Below are 27,729 nucleotides of genomic sequence, written 5' to 3'. Positions count from 1 at the left end.
GGAATCTTTTGCGTCATGCTTAAGTAAAACCGTTTCCACAAAGCCGCTAAATAATTTATATTATACTGTTCAGATAGAGTTTTTTCTGGACGTTACTCAGTTGTCTATTGTAGGTAAAACTTAACGGTGTTATTTAGAATCAGAAACATTCATTCGTTCATTATTACAAGATGAAAAATATCACCATTTTGTTTATAGCTGCCATCATCATGGAAATATCGCTGGGTAATTTTAGAATTTTTTTTTACAATACTTCTTTTTTTTTTTAATTAACAATAATATACTACCTATAGTTGTGGCTTAGTTATTTTAAGTGACATAATAATATTATAGTATTGGAAAAAGTTAATTTCTTGAATTTATAATACATCATTTCCTCACAAACTTACGTATTCGGTAATGAATTTATGTACATTGATAATTAATTTTATTATTCGTATATTTTAGTCACACAAGGTCATCCAAGTCCAGGTAATTAACGATAGCCAATTAACGACACTTTATAAAATTTACTTAGTTTTTTTTATACACATATAACATATTTATTTTAATGTACCGGGTGATTCTCTGACCCGGTTGAGTCAGATAAAAGTATTTTTACTCTCCACTCTTTCTCCCGTCTTAAATTTTAAACTTTAACAGAAATATATTAAATTTGTCCCAACTAATAACTATAAAAGTAAAAAAAAAAGTCTAATATCTTCTGAGCTATTGACTCGGTCATAGTTAACCAATCACCCGGTACACTTCTATCTTGTTGTAGCATAGTACTATAAGTAGACTAACGGATGAGTTAGAAATTATATTTATACACGGCATCAAAAACTTAAAATAAAATTAAAGATTTTTTTTTCCGAAAGTTGCACCAACATAAAATATATGTAAATGCTATAAATATGTGTAAAAAATGAAAACTATTCAATTGTTATTTTTCTATACGTTATTATAACACTTTAAATGTGGCAAACATTAATTTAATTTGTATAATTTATTTAAATAGTTGGAGGAGGACCACCGGGCGGTCAGTATAAACAATATAAATACTTTATGTATAATTCGGTAATCAATTAAGGACAAAACTTTTCATTTGATTTACTGGTAAAAAATTACTTATTTTTTCTACTATATATCATGGGTGGAAATGGTAGGTTTTTGGAATTAGAAGACTCTTTGCTTAAAGGGAGGGGACAGTGGAAGATTAGAAAAGAGAACGTAAGGAGGGGAAGGGGGGAAGGTAAACGGTAAAGGGGAGGGGAGAGGAGGAGATAGGAGGGGAAACAACAATGCGAAAATAGTATCGTGAAACTTATGACGCAAATGAAATGTGTGTACTCAGCCCGAAAAACATATTCATGCTAACATAATTTTTTAGAGGTTGTCTTATCTATATGTATATAATATACAGGGTGTTTCGCAAAGATTTGACAAATGTAATCAGTTTTGTTCTAGTAAATATGTTTTAGGGTTTTTTTTTTTTTAATTAATTGATACTCGTTCGCGCTATAAACCCCACGGTTCTTATTATTATTAACCGTTCCACTTTTTAAAATTTAATATTATGGTCTATTTACTAACAATCTTGAACATATTCACTAGAACAAAAGTTATTTTAATTTTCATAGCATTGTGAGAGAGAGAGAGAGAGAGATTGAGAGAGACTTCCATTATATTTAATCATGATTATACGAAATCAAAAATATACTATATTTAAGGTATGTAATTTTTAAATATTTTAATTTAATTTTTATGTATTTTAATTGATAGTAGATGCATTATTAATATTTTTCTCGTTCAACTTGTATATATGCAACAATAAAGTCAAGTTGATTCCTTATTTTATTCTTTACGTTTAGGTTCATATCCACCACCAACACAAGGTAAGTAAATAAAGGAACTATATAAATATTTTCTTGTTTTTTGTATACATTTTCTTTATAAGTTTGGATTGTAGATTTTTTTTTTATCAAATTAAATGTTTTTTTTTAATCAACTTTTATCACTTTTTCAAAAATTTACCTTGCAATTATAGGCACGTTATAAAACTACTACTTTGTTTCTTTTTATATAAAAGTTTGAATTGTAAGACATTTTTATGTGTTCTTAGTAAGCTTTTTTGGTGTATCGTATTAATAGCAGTTGATAAATTACATATTTTAATATACTTATTTTCTTTATTCACTAATATAATACAGGGTGTATCAAAAATAATGGTGGGGCTTCAAACGGCTATAGGTTGTGAAGTATTGGACTTACAGCGCTCTGATAGGACTTAAATGAAAGAGGGAGTTGTCAAATTTCGAATGACTGCCCCTATATGTCTCTTACACACCCATCTTTTCTTCGGTCTTCTTCTTCCTCTCTTTTCCTCTACAATCATCTTCATAAAACCCCTCACTGCCTCTGCATCATACCACTATGCGATGATCTAAAATCTAGGTTGTAATATTGTTCTATTGGAATGAAAGCTGTCTTGATCTTTGGCATCATAATATAATAGCAATAGATTGATTACATCAACCCGTTGTGTGAGATTTTCAATATTTTCATACTTATTAGGAGATGCCATAGGTATTCATGTTTACTTTTTCAATCATTTACTTATTTTTTTTGGGGGGTTACTGAAGTTATACCTACCCTATGAGATATTGAGTGGTTAATGATAAAAGAATCACCCTGTTCTAGAATTGAGATTACTGATCTTATAAACATAACATTGGGAATATCGGAATTTTTCTTCCTTCGTGTTGGGAGATATTAGTTAAGGCAAGATAATTTGTATTTCACACCACTGTGTGACAGCTTCTTGCTCCAGGGTGATGTACTACCACTCCGTCTTTGCCACTATGCTAAAATCTAGATTGGAATAGAAGCTGCTTCGATCTTTAGCATCATAATATAATAGAAATAGACTGACTGCATCAAACCATTGTGTGAGATTTTCTTTATTCTCATTCGGATATACCATCATGGGTATTTAATGAGGAGCATGTCCACTTTTCATTATCTTAAAATATATGCTAATATGAAGTGATATAGATAACTAATTTTGTTCTTTTTATTTAATGTCACATGCAGGGTCATATCGAACACGTAAGTACCAACTATGAATTCAATACACAGACAGCAAAAATGTTATTGCTACTACATTGATTTTAAACAATAATTATTACTTGTTCATTCTACTGATTCGCATTGAAGCGTTTACTTGGTCATAAAATATAATTTATACATAAATTAGCTTCAATACGAAACTAAGAAGGTATTCTTTTTATAATGTTGTGCTTTATTTTTTATTATCACTAAAATGATTTTATTTATTTTCGACAAATTTCTACAAATTTTACTTAATTTTATATATAAATTTGTTATACGAAATTTAGATTGTAGGGCTTTTAAATTCCATCGATATAAACATGACATCAGTGTTTTTGACCTACTTTATAATGACAAATTATTGTTAAAAAATAATGAGAATTCTTAAATATTGCCTATATAAAACTCCTTAAAACAGACCGCATGCAATCTTTATTACGATGGAGAAAAACTTAAATGGAATACTTTTATGTATACTTAGTAAATATTTATGGAGTATTGCATAAATACAAGTTGATTAATTAAATAGTTTTAATTACTTTCTTTACATACTTATATAATATTTATGCGACTGTAAAATCATATTAATTCCTCATTTTGTTCTATATATTTAGTCGACCTCAGTAGTATGGCACAACAACCACCACTAGGTAAGTATCTTCATACCATTATAGGCACGTTATAAAATTACTTTGTTTTTTTTTATACTTTGTATACATTTTTGTTCTGAAGAGATAAAATATTCCATTTAGTAGATAAAACATGTATTATTGAACATAAGCATTTCTCTCTTAACAAAAAAAAAATTATTTTTAAAAAATAATGAGATAGAAAAATTTTTTTTTTATATATCAAATTAAATGTTATTTCTGATAAATTTCTATTTACATTTTCAATCATTTACTTATTATTTTTTGGGTTTATTAAATAGTTGTACCTCGTTTTTTTTGTTTCATGGATCTCAAGTTGATTATCTAAACATCAACTATTTATCTAATTTAATGATAACAATATATTGTATTGATAAAATCTTACTTATTGAACACCTTATATTATATTCTTTTCAAACATCTAAGTATGCGAGTATGAACTCATATTGATAACTAATTTTGTCCTTTATATTTAGTCACACAACTTAAGTCTCGGCTTACCCCGTCAACCATTGCTTCCTTGGTCTACCTCTTGGTCTTTTTCAACTTGGTTGATATGATATTGCTGCCCTCGCAGCTTTTGTTTTATCTCTTCTCATAGCGTGTCCAAACCATTGTAAAAGTTGTGCTTTGATATAATTAGTTACCTTGGATAGAAGTTTATTAATTAAATTTATTATACTTATTTTCTTCACTCACTTACATTATAAAATAAGTTTGTTTTTTATACAATTTTTTTAGAGTTAGAGTTGTAGAACATTTTTATTCTGAAAATATCAAATATTTCATTAAGCAGAACCTTATTACGACGGAGGACAACTTAAATGGAGTACTTTTTATGCATACTTAGTAAACTTTTATAGAGTATTGTACAAATAGAAGTTGATGAATTATATTTATTATACTTATTTTCTTTATTCACTAGCATAACATGTATGCAACAATGAAGTCAAATTGATTCTTTATTTTGTTCTTAACGTTTAGGCGGTCTATCCAATATGGTACCAAATCGTCCACCTGGTGGTAAGTATTATCTAGCAATTATGGGCACGTTATAAAATTACTTTGTTTCTTTTTATATAAAAGTTTGAATTGTAGGACATTCTTAAGTGTACTTAGTAAACTTTTTTGGTGTATCGTATTAATAGCAGTTGATAAATTACATATTTCATTATACTTATTTTCTTTATTCACTAACATAATACAGGGTGTATCAAAAATAATGGTAGGGTGTCAAACGGCTGTAGGTTGTGAAGTATTGGACTTACAGCGCTCTGGTAGGACTTTAATGAAAGAAGAGTTGTCATATTTCGAATGAATGCCACTAGATAAAGTAAACTTAGTAAAGTTTTATAGAGTACTGTATAGGTAGAAGTTGATTAATTAAACTATTTTTACTTATTTTCTTCACTCACCCACATAATATGTATGCGACTACGAAATCATATTTATTCCTTATTTGTTTCTTAACGTTAAGGTGGTGCATCAAGTTCGATGGGATATCCACAACAAGGTAAGTATCATCTAGCAATTGTAGACCCGTTATAAAATTACTTTGATTTTTTTTTATACATTTTAAATTAAGTTTAAATCGAAGTAAATTTTTATGCGTACTTAGTAAACATTTATGGAGCATTGTATAAATACAAGTTGATTAATTAAATTATTTTCACTCATTGGCTTGTTAAATAGTTGTCTTTCATTTTTATTAGTTTCTTCATTCTCAAGTTGATTAAATAAAAATAGACTATTTATCTATATTATGTATTAGGGTATAAATTCATAGTGAGAACTAATTTAGTTTTTTTAAATTTAGTCCCACTTGGTGGACCAATGTATCTTCCCCAAGGTATACTATACGATACTATACTTTATTTCTTCACACACTTACATAATATTAATGTGACTATAAAATAATATTGATTCCTTATTTTATTATTTACGTTTAGGTCAATATCCACCACCAGGTAAGTGACATTTAACAACTAAAGGCATTTTATAAAATAACATTTTTTTTTTTATACATTTCAAATAAAGGTTTAAATTGAAGTACATTTTTATGCGTACTTAGTAAACTTTTATAGAGTATTGTATAGATAGAAGTTGATTAATTAAACTATTTTTTTTACTTATTTTCTTCACTCACTTACATAATATGAAGTATGCGACTACGAAATCATATTTATTCCTTATTTGTTTCTTAACGTTAAGGTGGTGCATCAAGTTCGATGGGATATCCACAACAAGGTAAGTATCATCTAGCAATTGTAGATCCGTTATAAAATTACTTTGTTTTTTTTTATACATTTTAAATAAAAGTTTGAATTGTGCAACCTTTTTATTCTGAAGAGATAAAATATTTCATTAAGTAGGACGTTTATTACGATGGAGAAAAACTTAAAAAGAGTTTATTTATTTTGCACTTAGTAAATTTTTTGGAGTAATGTACAGATAGAAGACGTTGATTGATTAAATTTATTTTACTTTATTTCTTCACACACTTACATAATATGTATATGACTATAAAATCATATTAGCTGTACCCCATGTTTTTTAGTTTCTTCAATCTCAAGTTGATTAAATAAAAAAATCGACTATTTATCTTTATGTATTAGAGTATTAATTCATATTGATAACTAATTTGTTTTCTTAAATTTAGTCCCATCTGGTGTACCAATGTATCAACAAGGTAAGTATCGCCCAATAATTAAAGGCACTTTATAAAACATAAGTAGATTTTTTTTAAATTTGTATAAGAGTTTGAATTGTTAAACATTTTAACTACGACGGAGGTAAAATTACACGTACTTTTTATGTGTAATTAGTGAACTTTTATGGTGTATTGTGTAGATAGAAATTGATAAATTACATTTATTATACTTATTTTCTTTATTCAAAAACGTATTATGTATGCAACAATGAAATAAAATTGATTCCTTTTTTTATTCTTTACGTTTAGGTCCATATCCTCCACAAGGTAAGTAACATCTAGCAATTAAAGGAACTATGTACAATTTTTATTGTTTTTTTCATACATTTTCTTTATAAGTTTGAATTGTAGATTTTTTTTGTTAAAAGTAAATCAAAATTTTTTTTTTAACCAACTTTTATAACTTTTTTGTTAAATAGCTGTACCCCACTTTTATTAATTTCTTCAATCTCAAGTTGATAAAATAAATAAATCGACTATTTATCTATATGTATTGGAGTATTAATTCATATTGATAACTAATTTGTTATCTTAAATTTAGTCCCATCTGGTGTACCAATGATGTGTCCCGACCAAGGTAAGTATCACCAAGTAATTAAAGGCACGTTATAAAACATACATGTAGATTTTTGTCAATTTTGTATAAGAGTTTGAATTGTTGAACATTTTTACTACGACGGAGGACAACTTAAATGGAGTACTTTTATGAACACTTAGTAAACTTTTATGGTGTATTGTATAGATAGAATTTGATAAATTACATTTATTATACTTCTTTTCTTTATTCACAAACATAAAATATATGCAACTATGAAATATAATTGATTCCTAATTTTGTTGTTAACTTTCAGTTGTTCCAGGATGTGCAATACCACCACGTAAGTATTAACTAGCATTTATAGGCACGTTATAAATTTACTCTGTTTGTTTTTATAAAAAATTTGAACTGTAGAACATTTTTATGTGTACTTAGTAAACATTTTTTAGAGTATTTTATAGATAGATTTATTAAATTAAAAATTTACTTATTGTCTTCACACTCACTTTGATTTCAATTGATCACTTGGATGCGTTATACATAGTTAATTCACTAATCTAAATAAGCGAGTAAGAATTCACATTAATTCTACCTTTATTCATTATATTTAGATTATCTAGGCAAGAGGAACTGGCCACCTGGTAAGTAACAAATAGCTACTAATTATCGACAGGTTAATAAAAGTACATGTTTTTTTTTTGTACAGGATGCACTTTTGCTTATGTTCGTCAACCTGGTAAGTAACACCTTACAATTAACTACACAATAATAAATATTATTGTGTAGTTAATGGAGAATCTCCGTTTTTAGACTAGTTCTATGACCCTCAGCCAATATAAAACATATTTTTTGACCTGAGAATCTCCCCACCTATTGGGTGGCTCGAAATCTTTGCGTGGGTTCTTTTTTGTACTTGTTATTAAGTAGTTTATAATATGTTTTGTTAATTTATGTGGTAGAACCATACCAGGACAGTTGAGCTTAAAAATTGTATTATTTAAATAGAAACTCTTTTTTCAAATAATTTGAGTAGAGTATTTAAACCTTTTTTGTATTGAGACAGCCATAGATTAAAAACAATAATTATTCGACTGCTCAGGAATTATGCACCTTATGTAAATAAGTAAACACATACATTTTATGATAGGTACATTAGGTAAATAATTTTGAAAAATGTATTAATTATATCAACCATCATAACTTTTAGTTTATTGTTATTTTTAGATCAATGTGCTGCCGCAATGACTAAAAGAGGTATGTTTTTATTGTCATTTTTTACTTTTTATCAGTTCTTCGATTTGGGGAATTTCAATGATTAATTATTTTCATTTGTTCCACGTGTGTACGCAATGATCTATTTAATATCTAACTACATCTATTTAATTATTTAATAATTCATTTTGTTCTCTCTATTTATGCGACAATATCAAAAAATACCCAATAATAATTTGTGAAAACAAATGAATATAATGTGTTTGCACTTTTGTGTGTTACAGTTAAATTTAACACTAATAAAAAGTATCATTAATAATTTTCACTGTACTTTAAAATTATGTAATATATTTTAAATTACTTTACATTTTTGTATAGCGGCCAAAAAGTTGTTCAACTGTTTAATATGTCATCATAATCATCATCAGTTTTGTGTTCCTGTCGTTAGATTTAATGAAACTATAATGCAATGGACTCGATTTGATCAAGACATGGATGCATTTGTTAATATTTGTTTTGTAAATAATAGTAATTATCATGCATTGAGTCAGACAGTTACATATCACCCCGATAAAATGGAATTTACTGCTTCTAATTAAAAACATTCAGATATATATCAGGTGATTAATTATTTTCAATACATTCATATTATAGGAAAATAAATATAATAGTGTATAATGTGTATAATATAATGTGTTCTTGTATTTTAGTGTCTAGACCCACGACATCTTCTAAAATGCTAAACCGATTTCTTTGTGTAGCGACGCTTTAGATCAGAAATTGTCCCTGAATGTTACCCACATTCTGGGCCCAAACTTTTAAAAGTTCACCCCTTCCCCTTCAAAATCTAGAAAAACACCAACAAAAATAATCAAATTAGTACCAATAAACATTGAAAAATCGAATTTGTTTGAAGGAGAAGACGTAAACATTTTAAATGTTTGTCCTAATAAAGAGCCTTACAAGTACGATTTTTAATATATAAAATTACTACACAAAGAAAGCGGTTTAAATGACATTATGCAGACACAAAAATAAAAGCACATCATTGTAAAAACAATACTTTCTCCTGCATCGAAGCTAAAATGGAAATATTTTAGTAGCTGTTTATAATACTATACTGAACAAATGCACATTTTTCAAAAAGAAAAAACTATGAATTTGTAGTTATAATCCAAGTGGTTAATATTAAAACGATTTCTCTGAACATATATAATAATATATTTATACTTATTTAACTAATGAAACCATTAAAATAATAATTTATATTTGGGCAACAAATGATGGTAATGTTTTTTTTAAATTACAGGGCGGATCCAAAGGAGCCATAAAACTATCCAGTTTTATTTTAACTACATAATAGTTATCATTAAATTGTCTATACTTTTCCACTAACCTCATTATAATTTCATTAAATCACAATAAACTTACTTTCTTGCAAATTTAAAATGTTTTGATTCTCATTGGTTAAACTCATTTATGTACACTAAATAAAAAAATGATTTATCGTTAAAGATAAATTGACTGGAGGAATTAAAATATTATATGATATTGTGATTGGCTGAGCACGCATTGAGTGCTGTGTTTGTGACAATAAGATGTTAATGGAATAATTGAGGTGTATCAAACATATCCATAACACCATGACCGTCAAATGTCAGTAATCTTGAAACGTATGAAACACTAGTCGACTTATATTTTTAAAAAGCAAGCCGATGTGTTTAATCACTGCTAATTTTGTCTGAAAATAGTATTCTGAATGATTGGTTGCACACCGCATAATTCAATGTGAGGTTTTGAACTAAATTTTCTGAAGGAGGAATTAAAAGATAATTATTGTAATTGACTGAGGCATGCTTGAAAAATATGTAAATTGTTTGAGTGGTTTTCTAGATTTAGAAGAGGGAGGGGTGACTTTATTAAAACTGTAGGCCCTTGAAAGTAACTTTAAGGTACTATTTCACATCTATACAATTGCTACACGAAGATATCGGTTCAACAGTTTAAAAGATGTCGTGGGTCCAGATAAAAAAAAACACATCATTGTAAATTTAATACCTTCTCATCTCCGCAACAAAGCTAAAATAATAAAAACATTATTAATACACCAAACATAAAAAAAAATTATAAATTGATCCATAAAAGCATAAAAAAATCATAATAATATTAATAATGAAAAATCAAAAATAATAATAACGTAACATTATTATTTCATTTTAACGTGACAAACAAAAAAATGAATTTAATAAAATAAAATATACATATAGTATATAATATAAATATATTGGTGAATAGTAACTTCATATTTATTAAAAGGAAGATTCATGATTGTATTAAGGGGATTGCATGCTGTCGGTTTTTTTTCAGTCAAAACACATCGTTTTTATATCATTGCATAGACCGAACCAGTGATCCAATAAGCAATCTAATAACAGATTTTAATTTGCCATGAAGTTTACTTATGATAGGTCAGGGTACTTTTTTCAAATTTTTAATTTTAACCCTTTCCAAATTTGATTTTAAAATTTGAAATTTTATATAATGTTCAAACGTGTTTTATACATAGTAGGAATAAGATATCAAAAAAACACCCTAACCGATCATAAGTAAACTTCATGACGAATTAAAATATGTTTACAGATTACATCGGATTACTGGTTCAGCCTGTACGATGGAACAAAAAATGTATGTTATATTAACTAAAGTGGTTTTTACTCATGGACAAAATAATACAAATTAAAAATAATACCATGAAGCTAATACAAATTAACCGGTAAATTAATTGACATGATCGATGTTTATTAAAACCATTTTTTTCTTAAATATTGCCTATACAATACTCCTTAAAACCCAACCGCATGCAATTCCCTCAATTTATACAATCATGCAATTTATGCAATTCCTTAAGATTTCTTATAAAAGAAAAAAATTCTTAGTACTAAGAGAATTTAAAGAAATAGATTTTGAAAGTATAAAAAGACTGTATTAAGGCAGAATACATTATTATATTTTAGTACTTCAAGTATGTATTTGTTATTTAATTTGGGGTTTTTTTAATTGTGGAATTTTGATTTTTGTTACGTATCAGTAGTTCATATAAATATTATATAGTGGGGATTATCTTTTATGGGGGTAACGTGGAATAATACCTCAAAAATGTAGAAATTCTATTTTAACGGAACTTCATTCTTGCATATAGGCATGTCAAGTATGAAAAGCTTAGCAAGGTCATATTTTTGGTGGCCCCCGTTAGATAAAGAAATTGAAGACATCGCACGTAACTGCAACGAATGTTTAAATGCTAAACCAAATCCACCTAAGGCAGTCATAACGCCTTGGAAATGGCCCCAAAGGCAGTGGACTAAGATACATATAGATTTTTTAGGCCCATATCAAAATAAAACAATTTTAATTAATGTTGATACAACAAAATGGCTAAAAGTATTTCCAGTAAATGCGATGATAGCAGAAACAGTCATTGCAAAAATGTCTGAGTTAATTGCACGTTTCGGAATCCCGAGAACAATAACAAGCGATGGCGCAAAATGTTTTTGCATGGTTGAATTTCAGGCATACTGTAAAACACTTGGTATTAGGCATTTAACAGGAGCTCCGTTCCACCCTTCTTCAAACGGTTTTGCTGGGTCAGGTGTAAAAGTCGTAAAACGATTATTTAAAAAAAATTCTACTTCATGAAGTCATTTTAATAAATGTTTGCTGATGTTTAAGAATACACCACATTCGGCAACACATGAATCCTCTGATGCTAAACTCATGTTAGGTCATTCGACACGAACAATATTTGATTTATTAATACCAAACTAAATTACTGATAATACTAGTCATAATACTCGCAAAGTAGTTTTAAATGATAGTTCTGAATGGATAAGGCACAATAATCAGATATGGCCACACGGCCAAAAAGAAAATGAGTTATCTCCTGCTTCTAATTATTCAGACACGCCTAGTGTTTACCAAACACAAACTCAGATTACTTTGAAACTACTGTACTAATAAATACCACAACACGAAAATCTCCTAGACCCGTTGGAATAAAAATACCTATTCAGCGCTTTTCTCCTTGTGATTATAAATAAGTATGTTACTGTATTATTTTTTCATATTATAAAAACATGTTTACTACACATAATTATTATTTTTTCATGAAATATTGTTATTGTAATTTAATTATGTTTTTGCAATAATTTGTATTAACTATCTATATAATATTAAAAATGTAATAATGGTTAAGTATATAATTTTTGATTTTAAATAAATATAAGAAAAAAAAGGAAACAGGTGTTACGTATCAGCAGTTTATATAAATATATATGCTGAGAATTGTCCACCATACGCAAGTGGTACATCGGCACAACTTGTCATTCGTGTAATTTGGGTTTTACAATAAAGATCAGCGAATATTAATATTTATATTAATCTAATTGTGTTTTACGTTCATACTAAAGTACAACAAGATCTATCAATTTGGCAGTCAAACTACCGTTTTTAAAGATCTGGCCAGGTTACATGTAACCGATTATAAATATTCGACTGTAGTGAAATTCTAGGAGGCCGTGTGTGAGTGAATCAACAGCCGACGGGTATTTTAAAATATTTTAAATATACCGTTAAATACAATATAATATGGGTAACGATGGCACCAAATTATTATAGACGATCGATGAACCCAAATTGTTTTCTTCCTAATCTTGGAAATTATTGCTTCATTTGTAATTTTTCACCTTAAGGGGCCTCAACACTTTACCATTATGGTGTGACCTGTATATTCGACATTTTCATTAATCGTCTTTGAAAAACATTTGTAACATTATAAAAGTATCAGTCCCAACGTTAACCGAAAGGTTGTTATTGCTGGCGAATTGTTTACTTTGTCAGTGTTTACTTTACCAATGTATCATTTTTTTTTTGTAATTTATCAAATAAATCGCGATATTTTGCGTTATACTTCAGAAAAACCGTTTCCACAAAGTCGCTAAAAAATGTGTATTATGCTGTTCAGATAGAGTTTTCTCTGTACGTTACTCAGTTGTCTATTATAGGTATAACTTAACAGTGTTATTCAGAATCAGAAACATTCATTCGTCCATTATTACAAGATGGAAAAAATCACCATTTTGTTTATAGCTGCCATCGTCATGGAAATATCGCTGGGTAATTTTTTTTTTACAATTCTTCTTTTTAGGTTTGACTTTTTTAAATTAACAATAATATATTACCTACAGTTGTCGCTTAGTTATTTTAAGTGACATAATAATATTATAGCATTGGAAAAAGTTAATTTCTTGAATTTATAATACATAATTTCCTCACAAACTTTTTCATTCGGTAATGAATTTATGTATACTGACAACTAATTTTATTATTCATATATTTTAGTCACACAAGGTCATCCAAGTCCAGGTAATTAACGACACTTTATAAAATTTACTTAGTTTTTTTATACACATATAACATATTCATTTTAATGTACCGGGTGATTACTCTGACCCGGTTGAGTCAGATAAAAATATTTTTACTCTCCACTCTTTCTCCCGTCTTAAATTTTAAACTTTAACAGAAATATATTAAATTTGTCCCAACTAATAACTATAAAAGTAAAAAAAAAGTCTAATATCTTCTGAGCTATTGACTCGGTCATAGTTAACCAATCACCCGGTACACTTCTGTCTTGATGTAGTTTTGTATTATAAGTAGACTAACGGATGAGTTAGAAATTATATTTATACACGGCATCAAAAACTTAAAATAAAATTAAAGATTTTTTTTTCCGAAAGTTGCACCAACATAAAATATATGTAAATGCTATAAATATGTGTAAAAAATGAAAACTATTCAATTGTTATTTTTCTATACGTTATTATAACACTTTAAATGTGGCAAACATTAATTTAATTTGTATAATTTATTTAAATAGTTGGAGGAGGACCACCGGGCGGTCAGTATAAACAATATAAATACTTTATGTATAATTCGGTAATCAATTAAGGACAAAACTTTTCATTTGATTTACTGGTAAAAAATTACTTATTTTTTCTACTATATATCATTGGTGGAAATGGTTGGTTTTTGGATTTAGAAGACTCTTTGCTTAATGGGAGGGGACAGTGGAAGATTAGAAAAGAGAACGTAAGGAGGGGAAGGGGGGAAGGTAAACGGTAAATGGGAGGGGAGAGGAGAAGATAGGAGGGGAAACAACAATGCGAAAATAGTATCGTGAAACTTATGACGCAAATGAAATATGTGTACTCAGCCCTACGGTTCTTATTGTTATTAACAGTTTTGCTTTTTTAAATTTATTTTTATTTTTATTTAATATGGTCATTTTATTAAGAATAAATATCTGATAATTTTGATTAGTCGATAGCAAATTTTCTTTAAACAATCTTGAACATATTCACTAGAACAAAAGTTATTTCATTTGTCATAGCATTGTGAAACGGTGTAGAGAGAGAGAGAGAGAGAGAGATTGTATATAAATACATAGTGTAAAGTAAAGTTCTACCGAGCTTCAAATAAAACATTTAGGATGCTCTAAGAGTACAATAAATGGTATTCTTTTTTTTCAAATTTTCAAATTCTTTAAAATAGAACTCGTATCTCATTAAAAAATTGTCTTCCGAAAAAAAGATTTTCAGATTTGAAATCTGGAGAAAAAATCTTGTTGAGTTAATATGTAACATGATTTTTTAGTATCTGGCCACATTTGCGTCCACCGAGTGGCCACTAAGTGGCCGGCATGTGACCAACACCAACATTTGGCATGTGACACATCATTTTAAGTTAGAATTTTATTCTCAATTCAGTGGTGTCACTAAAATTATTTTATATTAAATGATATGTCACGTGCCATATGTTAGTTTTTGTCCCATGCCGGCCACTCAGTGGCTATCCTGTGGACAAATGTGTGGCCAGATACCAAAAAATCATGTTACATATTAATTAAACAAGATTTTTCCTCTTGATTTCAAATCTGAAAATCTTTTTTTTGTAAGACGATTTTTTAATGAAATACAAGTTCTATTTTAAAGAATTTCAAAATTTTAAAAAAATGAATACCATTTATTGTACCCATAGAGCATCCTGGATGTCTCATTTGAAGCTCGGTAAACTGTACTTTACACTTTGTGTATATATATATAAACGAGTATATTGGTAGGTATAGTTTGTAATTTACTAACCTAAAATAGAATTAAACTTAGCGACGTTAAAAACGAATAATTTGATATGTCAGATCTTAACTTATAATATTTTTGAATTGAAATTACTGATCTTATAAACATAACATTTGGAATATCGGAATTTTTATTCTTTCGAATTGGGAGATATTAGTTAAGACAAGCTAATTATTTGTAATTCATACCACTGTGTGATGATCCAATATCTAGATTGTAATTGTTTTATTAGAATAGAAGCTGCCACTACATTAACCCGTTGTGTGAGATTTTCTTTATTCTCATTCTTATTAGGATATACCATGGATATTTAATGAGGAGCATATCCAATTTTTATTATCTTATAATATATGCTGATATAAGTGATATTAATAACTAATTTTTTTTATGCCACAAGGATCGATATATCCACGTAGTAAGTATCAACTATTTATTAAATACACAGATAAAAATGTTTTTGCTACTACATTGATTTTAAACGATACTCAATACTTGTACACTCTACTGATTCGCATCGAAGAGTTTTAATTGGCATGTTTTTCTGAATTATAATTTATACACATATTAGCTTCAATATGAAACTGTGAAGGTTTGATTGTTCTTATAATGTTGTGCTTTATTTTTTATTATCACTAAAAATTATTGCCACTAAAATTATTTTTTTTTTTTTGACATATTTCTACAAATTTTACTTAGATTTTTATAAAAAGTTTAAATTGTAGAGCTTTTAAATTCCATTGATATAAACATGAGCATTAACATTTTTTACTTACTTTATAAAGACAAATTATTGTTAAAAAATAATGAGAATTCTTAGATATTGCCTATGTAAAACTCCTTAAAAACAGACCGCATGCAATCTCTATTACGATAGAGGAAAACTTAGATGGAATACTTCTATTTATACTTAGTAAATATTTATGGAGTATTGCATAAAAACAAGTTGTTTAATTAAATAGATTATACTTACTTTCTTCACAAACTTACGTAATATTTATACCACAGTAAAATCATATTAATTCCTCATTTTGTTTAGTCGACGAATATCCGCCAGCATATCCACCACCACCAGGTATGTAGCTTCTTACAATTATAGACACGTTATAAAAGTACTTTGTTTTTGACATTTTCATGTCTTAGCTCTGGCACATAACCGAAAAAAGTAATTACGAAAATTAATAACGAAAAAAGCGTTATCACACGAAGATGGGGTTGGGGGTGGGAATAGTGTGAGGATAAGGGTGGGAGTAGGGTTGGACTTGGGGGTGGGGATGAGGGTAGTGGTAAAATAATTGTTTTAAGCCAGATATTAAACACTACAATATTAGCCAGAAACTTGATGTTTTAATATACTAGCATGTTACTGCTTCTTAACACACTATTTCATTATCTATAACTCCACCATTAAGTACTCTAAATTTATTCGGTACTTCAACGAGACATGAAAATTCTCTTTCGTGGTAGCAGACTCTTTATTTGTATACACTTTGTATACATTTTTGTTTTAAAGAGATAAAATATTCCATTAAGTAGATAAAACATGTGTTAAATATTGTTAAAAAATAATGTGATATTAAATGAGCATTTTTTATTTTTTCTGATAAATTTCTATTTACTTTTTCAATCATTTACTTATTATTTTGGGGTTAAATAAATAGTTGTACCTCGTTTTTTGTTTTATGGATCTCAAGTTGATTACCTTAAGATCAACTATTTATCTAGTTTAATGATCTTTTTATCTAGTTTAATGTATTGATAAAATCTTACTTCTTGAACACCTTATAGTTTATTATATTCATTTCAAACATCTATGTATGCGACTACGAAATCATATTTATTCCTTATTTGTTTCTTAACGTTAATGGTGGTGCATTAAGTTCGGCGGAATATTCACCACAAGGTAAGTATCATCTAGCAATTGTAGGCCCGTTATAAAATTACTTTTTTTATATATTTCAAATAAAAGTTTGAAATGAAGTACATTTTTGTGCGTACTTATTATAAACATTTATGGAGTATTGCATAAATACAAGTTGATTAATTTATTTATTTTTACTCATTGGCTTCACACACTTACATAAAAAATATGCAGCTATGAAATAAATCTTATTCCTTATTTTATTCTTTACGTTTAGGTTCAAATCCACCACAAGGTTAGTAACATCTAGCAATTAAAGGCTTTTTACAAAATAACTTTGCTTTTTCATACATTATGTAAAAAAGTTTGAACTTTTAAAATATTTTTAGAACATTTTTATGTGTACTTAGTAAACTTTTATAGAGTATTGTATAAATAGTAGTTGATTAATTAAATTATTTTTACTCATTGGCTTCACACACTTACATAAAAAATAAACAACTATGAAATAAAATTGATTCCTTATTTTATTCTTTACGTTTAGGTCCATATCCACCACATGGTAAGCAAATAAAGGAAATGTGTACATATTTTCTTGTTTTTTTTATACATTTTATTTATAAGTTTGGATTGTAGAATTTTTTTTTTCAAATTAAATTTTTTTTTAACCAACTTTTATCACTTTTTTTTAAATTTACTTATTATTTTATTATTTTAATCTCAAGTTTATTAAATAAGAATCGACTATTTATGTATATTTTGTATTAGAGAATAAATTCATACTGATAACTAATTTTGTTTCATAAATTAAGTCGCAATTGGTGTACCAATGTACCCAGAAGGTAAATATCACATAGTTATAATTTAAGGCACGTCATAAAACTTATGTAGAATTTTGTACATTTTGTATAAAAGTTTGAATTGTTGAACATTTTTACTACGATGGGGAAAACTAAAATGGAGTACTTTAATGTACACTTAGTAAACTTTTATGGTGAATTGTATAGATAGAAGTTATTAAATTATATATTTTATTATACTTATTTTCTTTATTCACTAACAGAATACAGGTTGTGAAGTATTGGACCTACAGCGCTCTTGTAAGACCTAAATGAAAGAAGAGTTGTCATATTTCGAATGACTGCCACTAGATATCTCTTACACACCCGAATACATGGGGTCGGCCGTCTTAGTTCTACACCTATCCATCTTTACTTCGGTCTTCTTCTTCCCCTCTTTTCCTCTACAATCATCTTCATAACGCCCATCATTGCCTCTGCATCATCTCCTCTCGTAACATGACCAGACCATCTCAACATATTCTCTCTCGTTTTCTCTAAAATTGATGCAACCCTTGTTTCATAGCCGTAACTAAATTACGCTTCGCGAACTCGATTACTTCTCTTGTGAGGACACCATCTTAAGAAACTAAACAATGAAGGCGGCACGTAGAGAGACGTCTAGTGGCAGTCATTGGAAACTTGCTCTTTCATTCAAGCCCTACCAGAACGCTGTAGGTCCAATAATTCACAACCTAAATGAAATCAAATTGATTCCTTATTTTATTCTTTACGTTTAGGTCCATATCCTCCACAAGGTAAGTAACATCTAGCAATTAAAGGAACTATATACATATTTTTTATACATTTTCTTTATAAGAAAATATTAATATTTTTTTTTATCAAATTAAATGTTTTTTTTTTTTTCAAATATTTACTTTTATTTTTAGATGTTAAATAGCTGTACCTCATTTTTGTTAGTTTCTTCAATCTCAAGTTTATTAATTGAGAATCCACTATTTATCTATATTATGTATTAGAGTAAAAATTCATACTGATAACTAATTTTGTTTCTTAAATTTAGTCGTACCTGGTGTACCAGTGATGTATCCCCCCCAAGGTAAGTTTTACCCAGTAATATTAAAAGCACGTCATAAAACTTAGTAGATTTCATTAAGCAGAACCTTATTACGACGGAGGACAACTAAAATGGAGTACTTTTTATGCATACTTAGTAAACTTTCATAGAGTATTGTACAAATAGAAGTTGATAAATAACATATTTTATTATATTTATTTTCTTTATTCACTAGCATAACATATATGCAACAATGAAGTCAAATTGATTCCTTATTTTGTTTTAACGTTTAGGTAGTCTATCCAATTTGGTACCAGCTCAACAATCGGGTCGTAAGTATTATATAGCAGTTAGAATTACACAATTCTTAATTTCAAGTATACTTTTAAATTATTATATACCTAATGTTCTAATTTATCAAATGTTTGTGTAGCTCTGGAACAGTTGGCCTACAAAGCGGGACAAATTATTGGAGGAACTCTGTGTAGCTCGTTTATGGCAATCAAGAAATTAAGTAATGTTGATTTTATTTTAATCAACATTACATTTTTTTCATTTTAAGTCCTCTATACTTAAATGCTAATAATCTGGATAGCATTTGAAAATAATATTTTTTACAGAATGTAATTTTACTGTTTATTGTCTATTAACTTTGATAAAGCCCTAATATGTTTATGCATTTTGAAACATATCAAACGCTATTTTAATTTTTCCAAAAGTTTATAGTTAAGGACTAAGGCCCTTTTTACATAAAGCGATTGAATTATAGGCAATTTATAAAATTAATTTGTTTCTTTTTGTTTAAAATTTTTGAAGTGTAGAACATTTGTATGTGTCCTTAATAAAATTGTATAGAGTATTGTATAGATAGAAGTTGGTTAATTAAATTATTTTTACATATTTTCTTCACTCACTTACATAATATGTATGCGACTATGAAATCATATTGATTCCTTATTTTGTTCTTTATATTTAGCCGACCAAGTTTCTCAAGCATATGCACCACCACCAGGTAAGTATTTTACAATTATAGGCACATTATAAAATTACTTGGTTTTTTTATACACTTTGTATACATTTTTGTTCTGAAGAGATAAAATATTCCATTAAGTGTATAAAACATGTATTATTGAACATAAGCATTTCTCACTCAAAAAAAAAAAATTTGTTTCCTTTGTTTTACCTTTTGGTCTTTTCCCACTTGGTTGATATTCTATGAATGCCCTCAAAACTTTGGTTTTATAAACCAAACGGTAAACGTTGGGGTTTTATATAATTAAATACCCGGGATAGACATTTTAGATAGAAGTTTTTTAATTAAATTTATTATACTTATTTTCTTTACTCACTTACATTATAAAATTAGTTTGTTTTTTATACAATTTTTTGTAAAAGTTTGAATTGTAGAACATTTTTTTCTGAAGAGATCAAATAATTCATTAAGTAGAACCTTTATTACGACGGAGAACAACTTAAATTAAGTACTTTTTATGTATACTTAGTAAACTTTCATAGAATATTGTATATATAGAAGTTGATGAATTATATTTATTAATATTTGTGCAAAAATGAAGTCAAATTGATTCCTTATTTTGTTCTTAACGTTAAGGTGGTGCATCAAGTTCGGCGGCAAATCAACCACAAGGTCAGTATCATCTAGCAATAATTGTAGGCCCGTTATAAAATTACTTTGTTTTTTTTTATACATTTTGAATTAAGTTTAAATTGAAGTACATTTTTATGCATACTTAGTAAACTTTATGGAGCATTAAATAAATACAAGTTGATTAATTCAATTTTTTTCACTCATTGGCTTGTTAAATAGTTGTCCCTCATTTTTATTAAATTCTTCAATCTCAAGTTGATTAATTAAAAATAGACTATTTATATATAATATGTATATGGGTATAATTTCATAGTAAGAACTAATTTAGTTTTTTTAAATTTAGTCCCAACTGGTGGACCAATGTATCCTCCCCAAGGTAAGTATACTATACTTTATTTCTTCACACACTTACACAATATATATGTGACTATAAAATCATATTGATTCATTATTTTATTATTTACGTTTAGGTCCATATCCACCACAAGGTAAGTAAATAAAGAATCTATAGGTATACATATTTTCTTGTTTTTTTTATACATTTTCTTTATGAGTTTGTATTGTAGATTTTTTTTTTTTATCAAATTAAATGTTTTATTTAACCAACTTTTATCACTTTTTCAAAAATTTACTATATTATGTATTAGAGTATAAATTCATATTGATAACTCATTTGTTTTCTTAAATTTAGTCGCATTCGGTGTACCAATTCATCCCCCCCAAGGTAAGTATCATCCAGTAATTAAAGGCACGTTGTAAAACATAAGTTGATTTTTGTATATTTTGTATAAAAGTTTGAATTGTTAAACGTTTTTACTACGCCGAAGGACAACTTAAATAGAGTACTTTTATGAACACTTAGTAAACTTTTATGGTGTATTGTATAGATAGAAATTGATAAATTACATTTATTATACTTCATTTCTTTATTCAAAAACATATAATGTATAACAATGAAATAAAATTAATTCCTTATTTTATTTTTTACGTTTAGGTCTATATCCTTCACAAGGTAATTAACATCTAGCAATTAAAGGAACTATATAACATTTTTCTTGTTTTTTATACATTTTTTTAATAAGTTTGAATTGAAGAATTTTTATTTTTATCAAATTTAATTTATTTTTAACCTATTTTTATCACTTTTTCAAAAATTTACTTATTATTTTTATTTCTTCACACATTAACATGTTAATAGTTTAGTTTAGTTTAGTTGATACATTTAATTATTTTTATTCATTGACTTCACACATTAACATAATATGTATGTAACTATAAAATCATATTGATTCCTTATTTTATTCTTTACGTTTAGGTCCATATCCTCCACAAGGTAAGTATCATCTAGCAATTAAAAGAAATATATACATATTTTCTTGTTTTTTTTATACATTTTCTTTATAAGTTTGAATTGTACATTTTTTTTTAAAATTAAATTAAATGTTTTTTTTTAACCAACTTTTATCATTTTTTCAAAAATTTACTTATTATTTGTAGATGTTAAATAGTTGACTCTCATTTTTATTAGTTTCTTCAATCTCAAGTTTATTAAATAAAAATCGACTATTTATCTATATTATGTATTAGGGTATAAATTCATAGTGAGAACTAATTTAGTTTTTTTAAATTTAGTCCCACCTGGTGGACTAATGTATCCCCCCCAAGGTAAATATACTATACTTTATTTCTTCACACAGATAGAAGTTTTTATAATAAATTACATTTATTATACTTATTTTCTTTATTTACTAACATAATATATATGCAACAATGAAATCAAATTGATTCATTTTTTTGTTCTTAACGTTTAGGTGGCCTAACAAATGTGCCACCATATCAACAACCGGGTAAGTATTATCTAGCAATTATAGGACAGTTATAAAATTACTTTGTTACTTTTTATAAACAAGTTTGAATTGTAGAAAATTTGTATGTGTACTTAGTTAACTTTTATGTTAATTATTTTTACTGATTGACTTCACACACTTACATAAAATATATGCAACTATGAAATAAAATTGATTTTTTATTTTACTCTTTACGTTTAGGTCAATATCCACCACCAGGTAAGTGACATCTAACAATTAAAGGCTCTTTATATAATAATTTTGTTTTTTTTTAAACATTTTAAATAAAAGTTTGAAATTAAGTACATTTTTATGCGTACTTAGTAAACTTTTCTAGAGTATTGTATAGGTAGAAGTTGATTTATTAAATTATATTTACTTATTGTCTTCACACTCACTTTGATTGTAATTGATCACTTGGATGCGTTGTACATAATGAATTCACTAACCTAAATACGCAAGTATGAATTCACATTAATTTTAACTTTATTCTTTATATTTAGGTTATCAACAGCGGGAATAGCCAGCTGGTAATTAACAACTAACTACTAATTATCGAAATGTTAATAAAAGTTGCAAAAATTTAAAAAGTTCACCCCTTCCCCTTCAAAATCGAGAAAAATTCCAACTAAAATAATTAAATTAGTACCAATAAACGTTAAAAAATCTATTTTGTTTGAGTGTTGTTCAATTTTGAAGGAGAAGACGTAAGCATTTTAAATGTTTGTCCCAATAAAATACCTTATAGGTACGACTTTTAATACATAAAATTACTACACAAAGATAGCGGTTTAAATGATATTATGCAGACACAAAAATAAAAGCGCGGCATTGTAAAAACAATACTTTCTCCTGCATCGAAGCTAAAATGAAAATATTTCATTAGCTGTTTATAATACTATACTGAATATATACACATTTTTCAAAAAGAAAAAACTATATATTTGTAGTTATTATACAAGTGTCTAATGTTAAAACAATTTCTCTGAATACATATAATAGTAATTTATATTTGAGTAACAAATGATGATGATGTTTTTTTTTTAATTACAGGGCGGATCCAAAGGAGCCAAAAATAATCCAGTTTTATTTTAAATACAGAATAGTGGTCATTAAATTGTGTTTACTTTTCCACTAACCTCAATATATTTTCGTTAAATCACAATAAACTTACTTTCTTGCAAATTTAAAATGTCTTGATTCTCATTGGTTCTACCCATTTTTGTACGCTTAATAAAAAAATGATTTATCGTTAAAGAAAGATTGACTGGAGGAAGTAAATTATTATATGTTATTGTGATTGGCTGAGCACGCATTGAGTGCTGTGTTTCTGACAATAAGATGTTAATGGAATAATTGAGGTGTATCAAACATATCCATAACACCATGACCGTCAAATGTCAGTAATCTTGAAGCGTATGAAACACTAGTCGACTTAAATTTTTAAAAAGCTAGCCGGTGTGTTTAATCACTGCTCATTTTGTCTGAAAAAATTATTCTAAAAGATTTGTTGCCCACCACGTTATCAATATGAGTGTTTAAACTAAATATTATAATTTTATGAGTGGTTTTGTTTTAAATAAAAATAAAAATATATATTATATAATATCCTTGTGTATACATAATAATAAATTGTGTGTCGTTAAAGGTAAATTGACTGGAGGAGGAATTAAAAGATAATTATTGTAATTGGCTGAGGCACGCTTGGAAAATATGTAAATTGTTTGGGTGCTTCTCTCGATTTAGAAGAGGGAGGGGTCACTTTATTAAAATTGTTGGTCCATTAAAGTAACTTTTAGGTAAGATTTTTGATCTATAGAATTGCTACACGAAGAAACCGGTTCAGCAGTTTAAAATATATTTTGAAATCAGACAAGAAAAAAATCACATCATTGTAAATTTAATACCTTCTCAACTCCACGTCGAAGCTAAAATAACAAACATTGTTAATACACCAAACATAATAAAATAATATAAATTAATCCACAAAAGCATAAAAAAATCATAATAATATTAATAATGAAAAATCAAAAATAATAATAACGTAACATTATTATTTCATTTTAACGTGATAAACAAAAAAATGAATTTAATAAAATAAAATATACATATAGTATATATATAAATATATTGGTGAATAGTAACTTCTTATTATATTAAAAGCAAGATTCATGATTGTATTGAGGGGATTGCATGCGGTCGGTTTTTTCAGTCAAAACATCATTTTTATTCTATTGCACAGACCGAACCAGTGATCCAATAAGCAATCTAATAACAGATTTTAGTTTGCCATGAAGTTTACTTATGATAGGTCAGGGCACTTTTTTCAAATTTTTAATTTTAACCCTTTCCAAATTTGATTTTAAAATTTGAAATTTTATATAATGTTCAAACGTGTTTTATACATAGTAGGAATAAGATACCAAAAAAGTACTCTGACCGATCATAAGATACTTCATGACGAATTAAAATATGTTTACAGATTACATCGGATTACTGGTTCAGCCTGTACAATGGAACAAAAAATGTATGTTATATTAACTAAAGTGGTTTTTATTCATGGACAAAATAATACAAATTAAAAATAATACCATGAAGCTAATACAAATTAACCGGTAAATTAATTGACATGATCGAAGTTTATTAAAACCATTTTTTTCTTAAATATTGCCTATACAATACTCCTTAAAAACCAACCGCATGCAATTCCCTCAATTTATACAATCATGCAATTTATGCAATTCCTTAAGATTTCTTATGAAAGAAAAAAATTCTTGGTATTAAGGGAATTTAAAAAAATAGATTTTGAAAATATAAAAAGACTGTATTAAGGAAGAATACGTTATTATATTTCAGTACTTCAAGTATGTATTTGTAATTTATTTTGGGGTTTTTTTAATTGTGGAATTTTGTTTTTTGTTACGTATTAGCAGTTCATATAAATATTATATGGTGGGAATGTCCACCATACCATACGCGAGTGCTACACTGGCACAACATGTCATTCGTGTAATTTGGGTTTCATAATAAAGATCAGCGAATATTATTATTTATATTAATCTAATTGTGTTAATACCTCCAAAGTCCTACTGAATGTCATCCATGCATGACTAAAGTATTACGTAGACAGTCAGATACCGCCAGAACAAACTGGATTTGTCAAAGGTAGAGGAACACGTGAACAAATTTTGAACATACGCCAGCTCATAGAGAAGAGTAGAGAATTCAATTAACCATTGGTCATGTGCTTCATTGACTATAAGAAAGCTTTTGACTGTGTTCAGTGGAGGAAACTATGGACGGTCATGGCAGATATGGGAGTCCCTGATCATATCATCCACTTAATCAGAAACCTATACGCTGGGTCAAGGGCAGTAGAAAGAGCAGAGGATGCATATTCAGATCAGTTTCAACCTACCAAAGGTGTTCGACAAGGCTGCATTCTATCACCTATCCTCTTTAACATCTACAGTGAAGCAGTGTTAAGAGAGGCACTCCAGGAATGGAACGGTGGAGTGTTTATTGAAGGTAGGAAGATCAATAATTTGTGGTTCGCGGATGACACCACGTTATGTACCAAACTTGAGCCGGAGATGAGCCAATTACTAAAACTTGTTGAAGAAGCAAGCAACAAGTATGGACTGACAATTAACAGGAGCAAGACCAAGGTTATGGTTATAGATCGAGCAGGAGTATTATACCACCCACCACTGTATTAAACGGCTACCAGAAAGTGGATGAGTTTACATATTTAGGTTCAATAGTACAAGCAGATGGCGGATCATCCAGAGAAACTAGGCGTCGTGTTATTCTTGGGAGGGAAGCAGTCAGCAGGCTAATACCAATTTTGAAGGACTGCCATATCTCCAGGAACACCAAGTTGCGGCCGCTTAAGGCGCTTACCTTCTCAGTGATGCTTTATAAATCTGAAACATGGACACTCAAAGTGGAAGACGTAAAACGCATAAACGCCTTTGAGATGTGGGCCTACAGACAGATGCTGAGAATCTCTTGGATGGAAAGGAGGACCAACTTCTAAATTCTGGCCATGCTAAATGTGGAAACAAGACTGGCAGTGGTGTGTAAACAGAGGATTCTAAGGTTCTTTGGCCACACCATAACAAGGGATGAATCGTGTCTGGAGAATCTGATGGTCGAAAGAAAAATAGAAGCGAAAAGGAGCCGTGGTAGAACACCAATGCGTTGGATAGACCAAATTTAGAACATCTCTGGTTTTCCCCTGATCGAAAATATACTACCATTAACACGCACAAAGGTTTATTCAGTTACACACGAAATTCATTTGGTATAAAAAATTCAGTAGGTGAATTTCAGAAAGCTATTGAGCTTGCCACTGCTAATTTAGAAGGGTTAGGTGTATTTCAAGATGATGTAATTGCGGGTAATACGATAGAGCAATAAAATATATATATATATATATAATGTTCTTTCAGAAACTGGTTTAAGAGTTAAAAGAAATAAATGTTGTTTTCACATAAAAGCAATTGAATATCTAGGTCATAAAATTGATGAGTAAGGCTTTCGCCTTACACACATTGTCAAAACACACTGACGCTAATTCTTCAGCTCAAATTTCAGAAAATAAAACAATGCTGAAATCGTTTATAGGTATGGTAACATATTATAATAAATCTATAGCTAACGCAGCAGATATTTAAAAACCACTTTATTTGCTTCTACGTAAGGATATTAAATGGCATTGGTCACCAAATTGTGACAAAGCGTATAAAAAAATTAAGGAAATTTTTACATCTAAACCCGTGTTAGCACATTATGACCACAAACTTCCTCTGAAGCTTATTGTAAATTCATCATGTCATGCTTTAGGCGCAATTATTTCACATGTATACCCAGATAATACTGAAAGACCTATACAGAATGCAAATTTCCACAAATCGAAAAAGAAGGGTTAGCTATTATTTTCGGAATTACAAAATTTTATGATTACAATATGGTAAGAAATCTCTATTGGAAACGGATTACAAACCATTAATATATTTTTGGTGATAAAAAAGGCATTCCGATATACGCGGCTAATAGTATACAAAGATAGGCACTTGTTTTATCATCTTTTGATTTTGAAATACTTCAAATCTGAAAATAACGGGGCTGATTATTTATCTCGAATAAAATCTGGCCAAAGT

At 28.1% G+C, this 27,729-nt stretch overlaps 1 protein-coding gene across 1 annotated transcript; it reads left to right on the top strand.

The window, feature by feature from the left end:
* The first annotated feature begins 34 nt into the window (after window positions 1-34).
* Window positions 35-26,603, top strand: LOC126843636 (pre-mRNA 3' end processing protein WDR33-like). The gene is made up of 26 exons (XM_050581283.1): window positions 35-225; window positions 448-471; window positions 1,001-1,021; window positions 1,854-1,877; window positions 3,076-3,090; window positions 3,708-3,743; window positions 4,728-4,766; window positions 5,221-5,256; window positions 5,560-5,592; window positions 5,693-5,710; window positions 5,955-5,990; window positions 6,403-6,432; window positions 18,834-18,851; window positions 19,118-19,153; window positions 19,405-19,443; window positions 19,545-19,625; window positions 20,088-20,123; window positions 20,721-20,756; window positions 21,061-21,093; window positions 21,188-21,205; window positions 21,409-21,441; window positions 21,712-21,729; window positions 22,033-22,064; window positions 22,766-22,783; window positions 25,849-26,232; window positions 26,295-26,603. Exons 1-26 carry the CDS (start codon window positions 171-173, stop codon window positions 26,601-26,603), a joined length of 1,458 nt encoding a protein of 485 aa, XP_050437240.1. The 5' UTR covers window positions 35-170.
* Window positions 26,604-27,729: the final 1,126 nt, after the last annotated feature.

Source organism: Adelges cooleyi, unplaced genomic scaffold (genome assembly GCF_023614345.1).
Source record: "Adelges cooleyi isolate 19-005CV unplaced genomic scaffold, UGA_ACOO_1.1 ACOO_flye_CR_arks_rails_tigmint_CR_PRNA_574, whole genome shotgun sequence".
Taxonomy (NCBI): Eukaryota; Metazoa; Arthropoda; class Insecta; order Hemiptera; family Adelgidae; genus Adelges; species Adelges cooleyi.
The sequence above is the reverse complement of the archived record's forward strand: the minus strand, read 5'-3'. Positions and strand labels throughout refer to the sequence as shown.